The sequence below is a fragment of the Solea senegalensis genome, linkage group LG12 (assembly GCF_019176455.1).
Source record: "Solea senegalensis isolate Sse05_10M linkage group LG12, IFAPA_SoseM_1, whole genome shotgun sequence".
In the NCBI taxonomy this organism is placed as follows: Eukaryota; Metazoa; Chordata; class Actinopteri; order Pleuronectiformes; family Soleidae; genus Solea; species Solea senegalensis.
Genome location: NC_058032.1, coordinates 13,754,931 through 13,771,602, shown reverse-complemented (window position 1 = coordinate 13,771,602; position 16,672 = coordinate 13,754,931). Strand labels below are relative to the sequence as shown.

Below are 16,672 nucleotides of genomic sequence, written 5' to 3'. Positions count from 1 at the left end.
ACTAAATTAACATTATGAATGGAGAGTCATGTATATTAATTGTTATTGACCTACTGTATAATAAAGGGTAAATAACGTACACAATAATAATTACAAATGATATTAAGACTCATTTAGCAATATAAATGTTTGGGCCCCCATGTGTATGAATTATTATCAATTCAATTGTTGACCCCAATTGTTGTTTAATTTTTGATTTAAAAAGAAAATGAAAGGGGAAATGATCAGCGTACATCAAAAATAATAACAAACTCTGAATAATTTAAACTGCATCATCACTTTTTATTTTGCAATCATTTTCAGAAATGTTACAGTTATGAAAAAACAATGTGAGCTGTTATGATAAAATGCAGGTTTGCAATCGTTGAGGAAAATCATCTTGGAAAAAGAAGCTTTTAAAAGCCAAGAGGTGAACCAGGTTGAAACTAATCCGTGACAGTGATATTCTTAATCCTGCTGAAGGTGCCAGGCCAATATGTAGCAGATGTCCCTGTCACTCTGAACACACACTGAAGAAAATATTTAGAAATTTGCTGATGCATATTTGGCCTGCGTGTCAGGGAATGAGAGAATGATCAGTTGTATGCTGCTGCTGCTGCTGCTGCTGGACTAGGCAAGATGTTTGAAGATGGAATTCAGCTATTCCACATTCAAAGCAAGCTCACTGTGGTTAGAAGCTACCATCATATCACCATGTTTTATGGTGCAGGAATGTAGTGTTTATTTGCTGGTGTTATTGTGATTGTCACCCCTTGGGCAAATCAAGTTTTAGACAATGCAAACTTAGCTGCGGAAATGGAATGAATAGAAGTGCAAATCAAGTATAAAATCAAACTTCAGAAGTGAAAGATAATGCACATTATAGTCTCATATGTACTTAAAATCCATTTCTTCTGCTCCTTTTCTCACAAACACATCTCTCAACATACAACATTCTCCTAAACATTACTGATACATGATGATCAGCACAAAATCCACCCAAATTATGCACACATCAATCTCCAAAATGACTATTACAATCAATATGCCTTCCATTTTGCCATTAAATCTTCAGGAGACATTTGTTCATTTAGTTGTTCATCATCAAAAAACCCTTAGATTTTTGTTCCTGAAGCATTGAAACAGTGCTTCATTGACTAGGTTCTCTGCTCCTTACATAATTCTACACCTACACTGTCCTTTCTCTCTGTCATTCATTGTCAATCTGTCTGTAAACCCTACATTCATTTTAGCAAATGCAGTACATAAAGCAACACATAGACAGTACGTCACGTTAAACTGATTATTGCACTGTGATAATAATGCACGTTATTTATTTTCCATTGAGTAAAATGGATAATAAGCTGTGGTGAATACTTAAACCGTGTATGATATGTGAGTACTATGTGTCCTACCTATCACTGTGTTTTTGTGATGAAAAAGATATGTCAACTAATTTAACTTAATGTCGTCTAAATTGGTATTCATTATGAATTTGTTGGATATGATACTTTATCAATACAGCATAAGGACAATGCCTCAACCAAAGCACTGCATAGTCAAGATACTGAATACAGAGATATGTATTTACACAACTATCAATTTGTGTCCCTTCTATGCCTTCAAAGTAAAAGTCTCCCTCCATTTTTCCTTGTGCAAGACCAGTAAATACAATGATAATTCAGTAATGATTTTTCAATACAATACCCCCTTAACCATGACACTATTTAATAATAACAGTGACTGCGAAGGTATATTTGTCGTGAAGATGTAATGTTCATTTCAAGTAAGTTCAAATTTCTTTGGTTATTTTGAGTCTTTGCACTTTTTGGTATATATGAAGCATACAAGCCACAGCAACTGCATTATGTAAAAAGCTTGTTCTTGTCAGTCTGTACTAGAAATGTGAGTCATTAAAATGCTAGTGCTACCTTGATGAATTGTCCACAAAGCAATTAAAGTTGTGGAAAGGTAACTTGTTTAACATTAGTCGGCTGAAACGTCCATCACACAGTTCTTACTGTCTATGAACACATGAAGTCAGCCTGCAACACTCTCACAGATCAGTGGAGACGGTGCTTCTCTTTACCCTCAGGCTGCCGCCCCAGCCTCGGGGACAGGTGTTGTAGGAGTGCGGGCCAGGCGATCGAAGGCCAGAGTCTTCAGACTCAACAGAGGCATCAGAGTCTGTGAGCGAGCGAGTGTTGTAAAGCCTCACAGGAGAGCAGATCCTCTGTGTCGGGGTGGGAGGTGGGCTGGTAAAGATAGGGGACTGGGCGCCCAGTGCTCGTGACTGGAAGGGGCTTGTGGGTGGTTTGTGACAGTCGTACCCATGGTGCAAATTTCCCAGAGGTGAGATGGGGAGGTTGTGACCACTGAGTGCACCAGGGGAAGGACTGTTTTTACGTTTTGCTGCATTGATTATGTTCTTTGCCAGGAGGCGGTGGTTGGCCTTAGAGTCTAAATTATTAACAGTGGGAGACATGCAGCGACTGTCTTTGGTTTGGAGAATAGGAGAGGTGGCAGAGGATGTGTACAGAGGTTTAGTGGTGGAGAATGGTAAACTGCTATGAGAGAGTCCTGGAGACTGGGAACGAGAACCCCAAGGAGGAGCGATAGGAGATGTGTTTTTTGGTGTTTGGGAGGGTCTGTATGTGGAACTGGAGATAGTAGAGGAAGTATTCTGGCTTACCATTGGGGACTGGCATCTTGACCCCCAAGGAGGTGAGATAGGGGATGTGGTTATAGGTGTTTGTGAGACTCTGGGTGTGGAAATGGAGATGTTAGTGGAAGTATTCTGGCTTACCATTGGGGACTGGCATCTTGAGCCCCAAGGAGGAGAGACAAGAGCTGTGTCTGTGTGTGTCTGGGTGGGTCTTGATGTAGAAATGGGGACATCATGTGAAGTATTATGGCTTACCATTGGGGACTGACATCTTGACCCCCAAGGGGAGCACGGAGGGGTGACTCCAGATGTTTGAGAGGGTCTGAATGTTGGTGTAGAGTTAGTTTTGGAAAAGTGGATATTCTGATTGGTCATGGGGGACAGGCATCTTGTAACCATGGGAGAGGAGACAGGGGAAGTGATTGAATGGATGGAGCTGGAGGTGTTGGTGTTGGAGGGGCAATTCATTTGGAGGCTGGATGTCCAGGTCCCTGTGTTGGGACCCTCTGGGCTGCTGAAACGTCTGGCAAGATTCGGTATCCTGGTTGGCGTGGTAGTCTCACTGGAGGTCTCACCTACAGTTGAGTCCTTTGATGTCTGTTGGCAATAACAAATACTTTAGTTTATGCTTAGGGTAGATAGTTGAAAAATATATGTACATATTTAATGTGCAAGAAGACCAATATCACATTAATTCATGAAACATTTATATTTTCTCAGTAAATGTATTTTGATAAAATAATATATGCAGTACATGTTCAGTCTGATCTCAGTGTATTTATTCCCTTCTCCTATTTGTGCTTAGCCTGGCCACCAGTGTACGTGGGCCCGCTTCTTTGGTGTCTCTCTCAGGTTACTGTAATCTGGCCTCTCTGAGGTGGTTAACCTTTACAGAGATATGAACTTACTCAACTGATCTTGGCATTCTGTGCTTTGCTAACCATCTATGCTTAGCATAATAATATTATGCCAGTCTGTAGTTAGAGGCTGAACTGAGATCAGTACCCTGACAAGTTAAGGTCTTTTACGATGTGGTCATGTTTCAAATGTTTGACCCAGGTCAAAGGTCATATCATTTATCCAAAGGTCTGATCCCCTGAAGATGAAACAAGATCGAGGGTCAGGCCTCAACCCAAATACACACAAACCAGATTATTTTGTGTTAAGTCCTAAATACATCTGGCTCCTGTAAACTACTTAATGATGACATTGGATTTAATGGTGTATCCATGTTTTTGCAGTGACAGGAAGAAACAGGAATAAGAAGGAACTTACAGTGAGAGGAAGTCAGTGAAGTCAAGAAATAAGTAGAAGGAGGAAGAGTTCACAGCACAGTGTTAGCACAGCTTTAATCAGAGAAGGGAATATGCAGTATAACACAAAAATCAGCAGAAACAATAACCGCAGAAGAGAGAAGTAAATCAAGCTTTATGGATGGAAACGTGCATAAACTGTCAGTGACTGATGACATCCTATGAAAATATGCTTAAGGAATAACTGCTTAGTGTCACAAAATAAAAAACATGTATGTGTAAATTAGTATGCAGCCTGTAGATCTGAAACATCAAATAATCAGAGTACACACCATATATTTAGGTAGGAAAAGCTGGAAAACAGAGTATATAACCCCGAAGACATCGAGACATAAAAGGAGCTCTCGCACTGTAACTCTCATGTCAGTGAGCAGCATTAAATTGCAAATCTTGGATCATAAAGCAGATGCCAGACCATCTGTTAAAGTGCTTTGTGAAGCAGCAACACCCTAGTGACCACAGAACCGGGAGGAAAAGTGGGGGGAAATGGAAAAAGTGTGAAGTTTTCTCATCATATTTTAGAATGCAATTGAAATAGAAGTGAAGTGCTGACGTGCATAGCAGCTTTGGGTATAGCACTTAAGTGATTAGTTCAAGGCACAGTTTATTTTATTTTAAATAGAAATACTTTTTACTTTTAGGTTGTTTCTTCGTATGGAGACGAACAAGTGATTATTCAGTGCATATTTGTGATATTTTGTGACATGTGACATTGGCTCTATTGTGTATTGACAATGCCAGAGATGGTACGAAAAAGAAAAGGCACAAGAAAATGTGCAATGAATGATTAGCTCTACAACTGTGTGCAAAAAAAGACTTAACTCTAATGAAAACACATTTTCTAAAAACGATACACAGAAGGTTTCCACACCTGTGGTGTAATCCCTGCCTTCTTGGCAGAAAATGTGGGCTTTGGTGCCTGGACCCCTGACCGGGGAGAGGACACTCGCTCTGGAGAAAAGGCAGACATAGCAGATCTAACCCGTGGCTGCACAGAGGCTGGATGTGAATAATACTCTGCTCCTCCTGTGGGGCTGAGGGGCAGCTGAGGAGACATGCTCTGAGTATTGAAGTGAGAAGGAGGTGTGCTAGATAATGAAGTCTGTCTGGAGAAGGTTTGGTTGGTGATCTGGCTCTTGGCTTGTGGTGCTCCTCTGGGTAGTGTACTAATGGGGTGGTCTTTGACTGGGGTAAATGTGAAGAGGGATGGGTTAAGCTGGTAAGGCCGGTGCCTTGACAGGTCCATCTCTATCTTGGAGCATCCGTTCTCTAAAGGTGGTGATTCTGGAACTGGCTGTGGTACTGGAGCTTTTGGCCTGGGTTTTTGCTTTACGGCTTGTTGGGTCTTTAAATTTTGTGAAAACTGAGCTGTCATGTCAGAATTTTTAGCAATGGCCTTGACCCTCCCAGGCATGTTGGATGGGTAAACCCAAGATGGTGGTAAAGACATTGTGGGAGACAGAGACCTCGTTTGATTTGCACTCTGATTATCAACAACATATTTCTCCATCCTGGATTGACGCTTGGCAAACAGCTCAGCCCCCTTTCCTGAAACGTTGGTAAGGTTCTGCTCTAGTCTGTGCTCTGCCCTGGGTTCAGTCCTGGAGCTCCTAAGGCATGAAGCCCACTCTGGAGCTTTAGCCGCCTCTGCCTTATCTTCTTCCTTGGCGAGGAAGTTGGAGGCCTCTGCACCCAGAGCCAGTAACTCTTCCTCAGGTGTAGGCTCAGGCACCGATCTATGTCCGTGTTTCTTCCGTTCATCCACACCTTGCACCAAAGTCAGCAGCTCAGGGTTCGGAGCTACCACCGGTTTCTGTTTGAATGTGAACATTGACTTCTTAGTTGCCCTCCTTGCAGTCCCTTCCTCAAGTATTCCTGTTTTAATTGTTATTATTGACTTCCTCTCTCCGGAGGGCTGAGGAATGAAGGTGGATGGCTTTGGGGCTGTGGGAGGGCAATAATGAGGGTTGGGTGGATGGGGAGATACAGGAGAAACTGGGAACTGAGATGGTGGATGGAAGGAAGGGGAAGTCACAGGAGACATCAGAGGTGGACTGGAGTAGTAGGCCTGTAGAGGTTGGTTTGTAAAGGCTGGGAGAGGTGGCATGGGATATGATGGAGGCGGAGGTGGAGGTGAGAATGCCACAGGTTGTGGAGCTGTGAAAGCAGGCAGAGGAGGAGTGTTGTAAGAAGGAGGAGGTGGGGTGTCCATGACAGGGTTGGTTTCCTCTGAAGACTGTACTGTTGGTGGGGAGAAAAAGGGTCTGGCAGTTCTGTTGGTGATGGTGCCTGTCTGCTTGGATGTGGACACAGACACCCTGTCTGATCCAGAGGTGCTGTGGCAGCCACTAAGAAGCACTCCACTGGGAGCTGGCCCTGTTATCTCCACCCCCCCCTCGACATGCCCCATCATGACTGGATCACTGTTATAATTTCCAGGGGGAATCTCATCCTTGACTTTCTCCTCATGAATTTTATCTTCTGACTCTTTGTCTTCATCCTGTTCTTCCTTGACAGGAAGGAAGTGCCTCTCTTGGATAACACTCTCCTCTAAGTCCTCTTCTCTGTGGAAATCTTTATGTGGTTCCTCCATGATATCACCTACTGTAGGGACCTTTATAGGTGTTGGGAAGAGTGATTTTGTGGAGCTATTCTTAATGTTGAGATCTCTATCTTTTTCCTCACGGCTCCTCTCTGCCCATGTTGGTTTGTTAGACAAGGGTTCAGTTTTCACATTCTCTACCCTGTCCTCTTGTGACCCCTCTCCACAGCTTTCAAGTGTGAAGGCGTTGACTCTCTGCTTGCGGCGGTTGAAGAGCTGCACGCCTCGGGAGCTAGAGTTGGAAGGGACAGTGAGCTGAGTGGCAATGATCTGGCTCCTGACTCGAGCCTCTTTGAGTTCCTTCTCTGATAAACTGGCACTCCGAGTCAGATCTAAAGTGAAAGGGACAGGGAGAGAAAATAGACACCCTGATCAGTGAGATAAAAACAGAAATGTTTGATTAATAATCAAAACTGTCCTAACTTTTGGGGACTTTTGTCTCCTATTCAAAGAAATACAACTCCCTCGACGTCTAATTAAAGCTCACCACAGTGCTTTCATGTCCAAATAGAGAGAATCAGCAGGGACAAATTTTTTAACAAGTCCGGGGTAGAATTTTCTCTTTACAACCCACATAAGTGTTTCTGAACCATATGTTTTTTATTATTCTTTGCAGAACTTTTTATTTCAACCTCTCCAGCAACAACATACAGTTTTGAGGACACTTTAATCAGCAGACTGGGGCCACAGACAAATAATTAACAGACATATGCAGAGAAACACTTCAAATAAACAATTTAATAGTAAGAAAGTATAGAAAGGCTTCTTGGCCCATATGAATAGCAATATTTGGGCAATTGTCTGCTGTAGGACCAAAGAAAATCATCAGTGTAGAACAGTGATTCTGCAGTTTGCTGACTGCTTTGAAATTTACAGCTGAAATATGTCGAGGTTATAGCTGACAGTTTGTTTTCTGAGCTTAAGAGCTCCATTCCAGGCAGTGGAGCTATTTCCTCTGCCATCTGCAATAGTCCCTCCCTGAGCATTCCTCCACTGCTGAGAAAACTCCCTGCCTGAGCTTCCAACATGCTTTTGGTTTCCCTCTGAAGTTAATTTGTGCAACACTGCAGCTTAAGCCCTTAATAGACAATTTTTACAATCTGCAGCCTCCAAAAATGAGACCTTTCAACTGCCGTCTATAAACATACTATACAATCAAGTGTTCCCATCTTAAATATAGTTTGTGTGGGGAAAAATCAAAGCTACATCTTGAGAGAATAAAAATGGCTGGTAGCTTGTGGAGGATATTAAACCCCATTTTATTTAATAATGTGGTATATTCCACAGCTGCATTATTTGATACAACTGAAACTAACATGATCACTCCTCCAGAAGAAGGAATAAGATGCATCTGTCATTAATTTTTATAGTCTGCCCTCTCAGCTATTCATTTAACTCTTTGCAAGCTCGTATAAACTCTATTAAAGTTAAACGTATTTTTCTTACTTTTCATAGACAAAGAGTAACAATGGGTTCCATTTATATAATTTATTGCCATTTTAAAACCTTTGATGGTGACTGTAGTCACGTCTGCAAGGAAATGCAGTGTCATTTTGTATTAATCAACTCGACACTGACAGAGGAAAGATGGAGTGTGACACCACCAGGAGGGAGGTATATCAACCATTTTATATCTTTGTGACAGCAATATAACAAGGATAAAACAATTATCACACAACCTTTAAAACAAGCTCTCCCCACAGTGATATTGGCAAGAGCATGAATCACTTTCCTTTTCTTAAGTTGCTGCAGAGACATGAAAACAGTCCTGTCACACAGGTACCCGCTGTACCCTCACAGCCTTTTATCAAGGTTGTCAATACGAGCGGGGAGACCTTCACAGGTCCAAATGATGACTTTTATTTGTCGCTTAGTGTTTATGACGCATGCTTATACCAGAATATACCTGAGCGGTGAGGCATGAAATGAAATGTCTCCACTGTAAACATCAACCTCTGCTGTGAGCCAGACTTAATCACGGAACATGCAGGTGCAAATCTCATCAGTGAATAAGCCCATGACCAGATTATACGTGTTATACACTTTCTGAAATTCAGACTTTTATCTCTTTTATCTTTTATCTCTGATTTTATTTGTTTAAAACTTAAGTAATATTAAACAATACAAGCCACTTTGTCTGTACAGATAAGATGTCATCAATAACCAATAAATTAATGGAAATGAGTTCCATATTACAGATCACAGCATAGGCTAAACTTTGAAAAGAATCGGACATAACTTTCTTAGTTTTGATGAAACTTAATGGAGGTTGTCCTCTGTTTCAAAAGCAACACACAATATATTTGTGAGTCCCATTTTCTGCAAATGAACAGGCAAGCGCCAACAGTGCTGCTTTATATAAAACTCCATCATTCGCTAAGAGTTAATAGAAAGTTAAATTCGTCCGGCTGGATTTTAATCTAATCTCTTACCTTTTTCATGTCAAAACTCAGAGCTCCGCTGTTTTCTAGTACCTCCAGGAAAGTTTTCAATTTAACTGCGTCTGATCGCTTCAGACCCCCTTTTCTGTACAGAGACCGAGACATGGGATCCAATTTCTTGCTCTCCAGTCCAGCACACAGACCGGCAGGGAGAGGAGGAGGAGAAGGAGGAGGAGGAGGGAGGAGGAGGCCTGTAGCTGGAGGCTGTGCTGTGTGTCTGTCACTCAGCCTCCAGCTCTGATTCACTATTAAAAAAATTCTGTGCTACCACTGCCTCCACAGGGTTTCCACTTATTATAGAAACGGAGACATACCTCTGAGGGAAAAAAGCTCGAGCTGTAGTTGAGAAAGTATTGAAGTTGAAGACTCTGTTTTGACAGTTCTGGAGGAATATCCAATCAATGGTGAGCATCGAGCAGCTAATCTCTGTCTAATATCCTGTGATGGTAGGGGAGAGACTTTGACCCTTGTTGCAGTCTTTGAAGTGGGAAAGGGAACCTACCACTGGGACACCAGAGCTCCAGCACCTCTGCTGTCCTCCATGTCTGTCTGGATATCAACACACCATGTGTGTGTTTTCTGTGAACTCTCCTCACCCCAGTATCTGCCCTCTATGACTCCTCTGGGCCGTGAGCCGGAAAGGAAATTCCTTTCCTGCCCTCCAAAAATGACAAACTCAGCCCTCGATGATGCAAGAGCCTGCACATCTCATTGTCCACCCTCCATTTTCTACCTAGCTTACTCTATATCCCTCTGCCCTTGATCCCATCACCAAGACTGGAACACTCCCCCGCAGTGGGAGGATTTAAATCCGGGGGCCAACCATGCTTTTGTGTATCAGAGGTCAGATTACGCCTGTCGGATGTTTTACTTCTGTGGGCGATGGCTGTGTGGGATGACAGCACCAGCCCCCGTGGGTGATGTGTGAAACGGAATGGAAAGACGAGGATTAACAGAGGTCCTGGGATTTTACCAGACTGAAAAACCCCCGGTGGATCCCATGGGGAAACACAAGTCCAGCCCACAGGTTGAAATCCAGCGCTGCTGCTAATATTGTTGCTCCTGTGCTTTATGACCCTGGTCTCAGCAAAGGTGGAGCTGACGTTTGTTCCTTTGCAGCACTTGTGAGGGAACCAATTAGTGCATAATGAGTGATGAGAAAAGCGTTGGAAGTGCAGTGGCGAGATCTTTATCTGGGCATTGGCGACATAACAGTTATTTAATGGTCATGACCTTTGTGTTTTACTTCCCCACAGCTCAGTGTCAACAATGACTATTGTTTTGTTGTTGAAGTTGCTCTTTTAATAATGCTTTTTAACAGCATAATGATGTGATATTGATGTTACGTCCCTCTTTTTGGAGTCGAAACTTGTGAAAGTAAAAGAGAAAGGTCTGACAAAGTTTCCAAACCCCCCACAAGTCAGCCTATTATTGTCTGTGGCTGTGTTGTATATCAAGTCTGGCCCTTTGCAGTGATGCATGATTGCATTTCCATTTCTGTTAGGACAGCCTGTCTCCTTACAGCATGGAAACAGATGTTTCATTGAGCATTTCACTGTGTCAAGTTGCAGTGATGAGGCAGAGTTGCCTGTTTTCTTTATTTGCCGCCTGCTCCTGTCAGTTGTAAGTTATCTGTAATAATGACTGAAGTTAAATACTGTAGCTGTACGGCTGCTCTGCAAACAAACTCCTGAGATGTATTTACGGTGACATTTCTGCATTAGGACGTCGCAGAGTAACTGCTTTCGAATTAAATGCCAGATAAACAAACAAACACTTACTTGTTTTCCGGCTCATCTTTTCTTTGTTGAATCCTGTCTTCTCCCATAATGCATTGCACTCTGTCCCAGGAGTGTCCATGTCTTGTGTTGCCTGGAGAGGTTTTGTAATTTCTGCTGGACTCCAGCTCACCCCTCTCCTGACGGACGTGTGTCCCGTCTTCATCTCCATCGCTACCCAAACTTTAACGTCTCTGCTGCAGCAGGGAAAAAAATAGAAGCCCACAGCAGAAGGAAATGTGACGGTTTCGTTGTTGTCAGATAAATCTTCTCTCCTGATAAGAGGAAACCACCAATTCAGTTGAAGGATGGGAGGTTTTACTCCTTACTGGCAGGCAGCAAGAAAGTTTGAGAAGCATAGGCAAACACAGCAAGAAAAGTTCACTGTTACAGGTTGCTTCCTCCGATCATGGAAATCCAGAGGTCCCTCCAAATGTTGCTGAGCTAAAATTAAATGAGAGAAGTGTGCTCTCTTTTTGGTCTTCATAAAGTGTTTCTCTCTATCTTACAGTACCTCCCAGCAGGGTGAGCTTTGTGTCTTGGATGAGTTCCCATGGACAGCTGCCACAAAAGCTGCACAAGTTTGTTGTGCTCTGTTACAAATCATCTGTTCCTAGAATGACAAAACAGTCCAGCCTTCTCTCTTTGAGTCCTCCTTTTTCCTTTTCCCAGACTTTGCTCTTCCCTCTCTGCTATTTTGGTCACCAAGACATGCTTTTCGTCTACATCCCTATCGCCGGCACGCAGATTATTTTTCTCTCGGAGAAAGGGATCTGCCCTTTATCTTTGGGATCATAACTCTGCAGTGACGTGAAGGCGGACTGTGTGTATGGCAACTTCCTGCTGTTAGGTGCATGTGAGGAATAACATGGAAAGGTCATTCCATGGACTGATTTCTCTTCAGAGCCTCAAAATTCATTTGCAGACAGTTTTGTTATAGAAAAATGCATCCAGAATTATGGATTTGTCATGAATTCAGTAACTTTGTGGGCAGCAGCTCCTCCATTCAGACTTTCTTGGTTTTGCGTCTAAAATCCCGACTCTTCATTCAGTTTTGCATTTGATGAACTGAGCTGGTGGCAAAAGGACAGACTGAGGGAAGGAAAGGTCACTCCAGCTAATCTCCCTCCACGTCCATTTGGATCACCTGCAAAACATGAGAAATAAGCAGGATTAGTTCACCAAAGTCAAAAGCATTCAAATTCTACAGTTATGTTAATTTATTGTGATTTTTACACAGACAAAGGCCAGATGTTACATCACAGTTATTAATGATATTCACACTGTTGGCAGACTTTTTCCATTGTTCATCAGTTTATTCGCAATGATTTGTGCAGAGACTGTAAATATAATCCTATTTTCTGCACAAATTGCAACAGAGCTCTGTTTAATGAGAAACAGGTATGACGAACTTTTCAATATTCTCAGCTTCGGCTCCAGAAAACAACATTTGAAAAAGCAAGTCAATAAAAGTTTCTGATGGGCATTCTCACTTTGAACTTAAGTTCAAGGGTGTAGTAGGAAATAAGAAGATGCTGCCATAAAAGTCAGATAAAACTCATAATGATATCTCTGGATAAAGGGATGAAGGTCACCTTTTATAAGGGCATTAAAGTCACAAGTCTGTATAAAACCTGGCAAATAATTAGCTTTATCTCAGAGTCTGTGTCTACAATAAGACACAGAAAACACGGATGAAACATTTCTATGCACCGTGAAGTGAAAGAAAATGGAATATCCTGCAGTGACATCCTTTGCATTCTTTCCTCTTATTCAATAAACCATTTCATTACATCCACAGTGCCATTTTTCACCTTCACAGATATTAGGACCCACTGGCAGAGTTTGAGACGATAATTTGTGCTTGCACGTCCTTGTCCTTGATCAGACTTGCCTCTCCTTGAATCTGATCAGGGTTGCATTTGTTTTTGTTAGTGAGTCACCACTGTAACACCCGAGAGTGGGAGGCCAGTGCTGAGAGCCACACACACACACACACATAATCATTATTTTTCATTTTCAGAGGTCTCTCAGAGGCATAGCAACCATGCCCATGTTCATCTTTTCACAAGGTGTGCAAGCACACTAAATTAGTTTGCATCCCTTGAAGACTGTGTTGTGCGGAGACGCCGTCCGACATGACATCTGAGTCATGGCGGCCGGCGGGAGGTGCTGCTCGTTGGCCCCTGAACACAATCAAACCAAACAAAACAATGCTCCACCTCCCTGCAGAAGAGACACAAAAATGGTCCACAGTTTAGCTGACTGTTGTAAATGTGCCAAGCGAGTAGAGATAAAGGTCATCACTGTTTAGACCTTCATCACAACAGCCCTTTGATTCCCGCAGATGTGCAATCCACGCTGTGATTGATCTGAATCTCATCTGTAACATACATTGTCTTTCTGGATTCATTTGAATTAGGACAGGGACAATATGTATTTGTTTCCTTCCAAAACTGAATAACACCAGTGGTCATCGCATGTCCGTTCAACATCTTCTTAAAATTAATTAAAAAAATACAACAATATGTTTTTTAATAAGTTAACATTTACCTTTAGCTGCCCCCACTAATAATAAAAATGTATTCAATCAGGTGAAGTAGAAAATAGTGGGGGGGTTTAGCCTTGCCTACTCATTGAGCCAGTGCTATAAGGAAAGAAAAGAGAATCAGAAAACAAGACACAGCACATGTGAGCTATCAAATGAACATGTGTCAAATGAAACTGGAAAATGTCTTTTCAAAGACAACGCAGATAAACTAAGCTTCCAACACTTTTTGCGGTTAATTGTCAACATGCTACACTTTTAGCCGTTCCTCAAGCTAGTAGAAATATTGCAATATGCCCCCTGAAATCAAAGAGGTCAACATGTGTCAAAGGTTTCCTCTGCTCCTCATGCTGTAACACACTGATTAAAATATGGTTTATTATTCTCTCTTAGTCAAGAAAGCGTTGGACAAAGAACAGATGTAGGGAACATTTGACATCAGCAGGGAAGCACAATCACTCTGGGCCGGAAAACAAACATATGGACTCTGTAAATTCTTTTCTTTTTTTTCTTTTTTCTCCCAGTTTCTTAATTTCCATCCAGACAAACTTGTGATATCTACTCTGCCCTAACTGATCCTATCTACTTGCCATACCTAAGATCTGATGTCATCTCTCCTCTTTCCCCTTCTACCCTACAATTACCTTGAAGATCAAAGGGTATTTTACGGTGCCCACCTGTGCCGCTCCTCAGCGCCCACCCCTGCACACCTTTCCTGTGCCACCCACTGACCTCTATCAGTGATCCAAGGGTATCATTTACAGTCTGGCCCATAGGTCACTTCAGTGTGTAATCAACCAGTTCCTGTACATCATCAGTACACGGCAGATTCATATGCAGACAGCAGATCTATCCCACAGCTCCCAGCAGCATGTCTCACATAGTGATGACACACAAAAGAAAGGCTTTGGCAGCTGCACAAACTGTAATTATTCATCTGTCCCTTTTGGCCGTTTGTCTTATTCATTTGTTACACATCAGCATCAGTAACAAGAATACTGGAAGAATGTCAGTCACCTAATACACGAAATTCTTTTTGGCATCTGCTCCCCATGTGTGTGTGGGTTTTCTCCGGGTTCTCCGGTTTTAGATTAGATAAATTGGAGACTCTAAATTGACCGTAGGTGTGAGTGTGAGAGTGAATGGTTGTTTGTCTGTGTGGCCCTGTGATTGACGAGTGACCTGTCCAGAATGTACACTGCCTTTCGCCCTACGTCAGCTGAGATTGGCACCAGCGCCCGCCGCAACCCTCATGTGGAGGACAAAGCAGTAAAAGAGTGAGTGAGTGAGTGAGTGTGTGAGTGAGTGAGAGTGAGTACGGCATCTGTACATCATCTACTGCTCTGGGTGCACGTGTTGATGAGGCTGACTTCAATGGGAAAGTGGAAAAATGCATTCTGGCTACTGAAAGGCTGCATAGTCCATCAGTCAACAAGTGTATGATGCAACATGTGGTCAGGACTGACCACAGGAGCTGCTATGTGTCTACTATCATGTCATTTAGTTGTGAATGGCAGAAAGGCTTTATCAAGGCCTCTCTCTCTCTCTCTCTCAGACACAGGAGCCATTCAAGGGCCCTTGCAGCAATATGAAATATTTTTGGATAGTGCTCTGAAATTGGCATTCCTGGTTCATAATTCCTCAGGAGGCTGTGATAGTCAACATGCCTCAGCTTGTGCTGGCTGATGACTGACATCTAAAACATTGCAGAGGCACAGACGCCAATGAAAGTCACAACTGTCTCCTTTCCCCTCTCTCTCTCTCTCTCTCTCTCTTTTTGGGACGCTTGCGCATGCATTCATAAATCATGCAGAGGTAAACCTTGTAATGAAGTGTCTGCTTCATGTGCGGCTCATTCTGCTCTCGCAGCCGCAGGTGGGGAACTTCAAGAGGCAAAGATAAATACTTGATGTAAGCGTGTATGATCTGCTGCCAAGAGGGGAGGATCCCTCAAAAACCATCAGTGTTATGATCTGAAAACTGTCAGACATGAAAGGAAGGAAGTAAATGCATGTCTTATAAATTGTAAAAAAAAAAAAAAAATGTATTAAAAATGTGTGCAAATAATATTAACACAGCAAGAATTGTTTGGAAAATGTTATTGAGTTTTGTTTTGGCACATATTCACTTCATATCAAGACGTTTGACACAACGATTTCAAAACATCTTCAGTTGTGGCAAAACCTAAAGACTATCATTCACTAATATGTATATATATATATATATGTATATATGTATATATATATATACATATATACATATATACATATGTATACATATGTATATATGTATACATACATACATATGTATACATATGTATATAACATATGACTGAACAAAACCCCCCTGTAAAGCAGTTAATGGGTCTCACCTGTTGTGTTAACAGGAAGCAATTACTTATATATGTAAGTCAATACAGTCTCCAGCGGGTCTTTAATTAGATACACACTCTAATGTTACACAGTGCCGTTCAACTCTATAACCTGGCCAAACCCCAGGCTCCACACAGACAGGACAATAGACTTGGATATCAGTAACCACAGTGCTAATGTGGCCCGCCAGCCCCCTCTCTGCAAGTCTGCAGCCTTCAACGAGGCGGGGGGGGAAAAAACAGCAGCCAGATGTTTGTCATCTGCACAGACAAAGACTCTCAAAGTTTCCCCTCCTCTTCTGTGTTAGTTCACCACATTCCCTTTCTTTCACCCTCCAAGCAAAGATAATGTCTTACCCCGTATAGATAAATATAATGGGCTGCAGGTGACAAAGTCTGCAGCGATCACAGTCTCACAGCGACAGATACAATTCCAGGATTTGATGCTCCTTCCTGTTTGGTGTGTGCTGAGCTAAATCATGCTGCTCACCTGTACTGTAGTGGGTCTGTCTGTGTGAGGCAGCATGAGTGCGTACTGCCCCTTTTCAGTTCCTTCGACTCGACACACACCCTCCCCCTTTTACCTCTGCTCTCGCTCCCTCTCTCTCTCCCGATTGAAACAGACGAAGGATGGGGTTGGAAGGGGGGTGGGGGTCAGTTGGAACACAGAGGGTTCTTTGTCTGGGAGCTTTTCATATGGTTTCCTTCAAGCTTGCATACTGAACACATTATGCTATAATATATTTTCATATTCAACACAAGGATGTTGAGGGACCAGTGGGCCCCACTCTGTTCTCTTCTCCCCCGTCCTTTCGCTTTTTAACAATTTTTCCCGCCATACACGCCAGGCAGAGAAAGAAAGAAAAAAAAGAATTCAAAAAAAGAAAAAAAAGAATTCAAGAAAAAATGTAAGACTGAGTTCCTGCTAAAGCCACAGGCTCTGTGGATGCAGTGAATAATACAATTTATACACAG

The 16,672-nt window shown here is 42.4% G+C and overlaps 1 protein-coding gene across 3 annotated transcripts; it reads right to left on the bottom strand.

Annotated features, from left to right (window-relative positions):
• Positions 1-261: 261 nt before the first annotated feature.
• On the bottom strand, positions 262-16,217 carry LOC122778510 (synaptopodin-2). 3 transcript variants are annotated; one of them, XM_044040482.1, is made up of 4 exons: positions 16,188-16,217; positions 10,782-11,925; positions 4,829-6,891; positions 262-3,241 (listed from the first exon to the last, which is right to left on the bottom strand). In XM_044040482.1, exons 2-4 carry the CDS (start codon positions 10,948-10,950, stop codon positions 2,036-2,038), a joined length of 3,438 nt encoding a protein of 1,145 aa, XP_043896417.1. In that variant the 5' UTR covers positions 10,951-11,925; positions 16,188-16,217; the 3' UTR covers positions 262-2,035. The 3 variants fall into 3 exon arrangements, with proteins under 3 accessions (XP_043896417.1, XP_043896416.1, XP_043896418.1); XM_044040481.1 differs by having other exon boundaries at positions 16,055-16,197; XM_044040483.1 differs by lacking the exons at positions 10,782-11,925; positions 16,188-16,217 and adding an exon at positions 8,992-9,162.
• Positions 16,218-16,672: the final 455 nt, after the last annotated feature.

What these genes read in the sequence shown, in the direction of transcription:
- LOC122778510 (XM_044040482.1), bottom strand. Translation starts at nt 10,950, where the DNA reads ATGGAGATGAAGACGGGACACACGTCCGTCAGGAGAGGGGTGAGCTGG. An exon ending in AAAGATGAGCCGGAAAACAA is followed by an intron (nt 6,892 to 10,781) that starts GTAAGTGTTTGT and finishes CTTTCACTTTAG; the next exon opens with ATCTGACTCGGAGTGCCAGT. An exon ending in AGGCAGGGATTACACCACAG is followed by an intron (nt 3,242 to 4,828) that starts GTGTGGAAACCT and finishes TATTGCCAACAG; the next exon opens with ACATCAAAGGACTCAACTGT.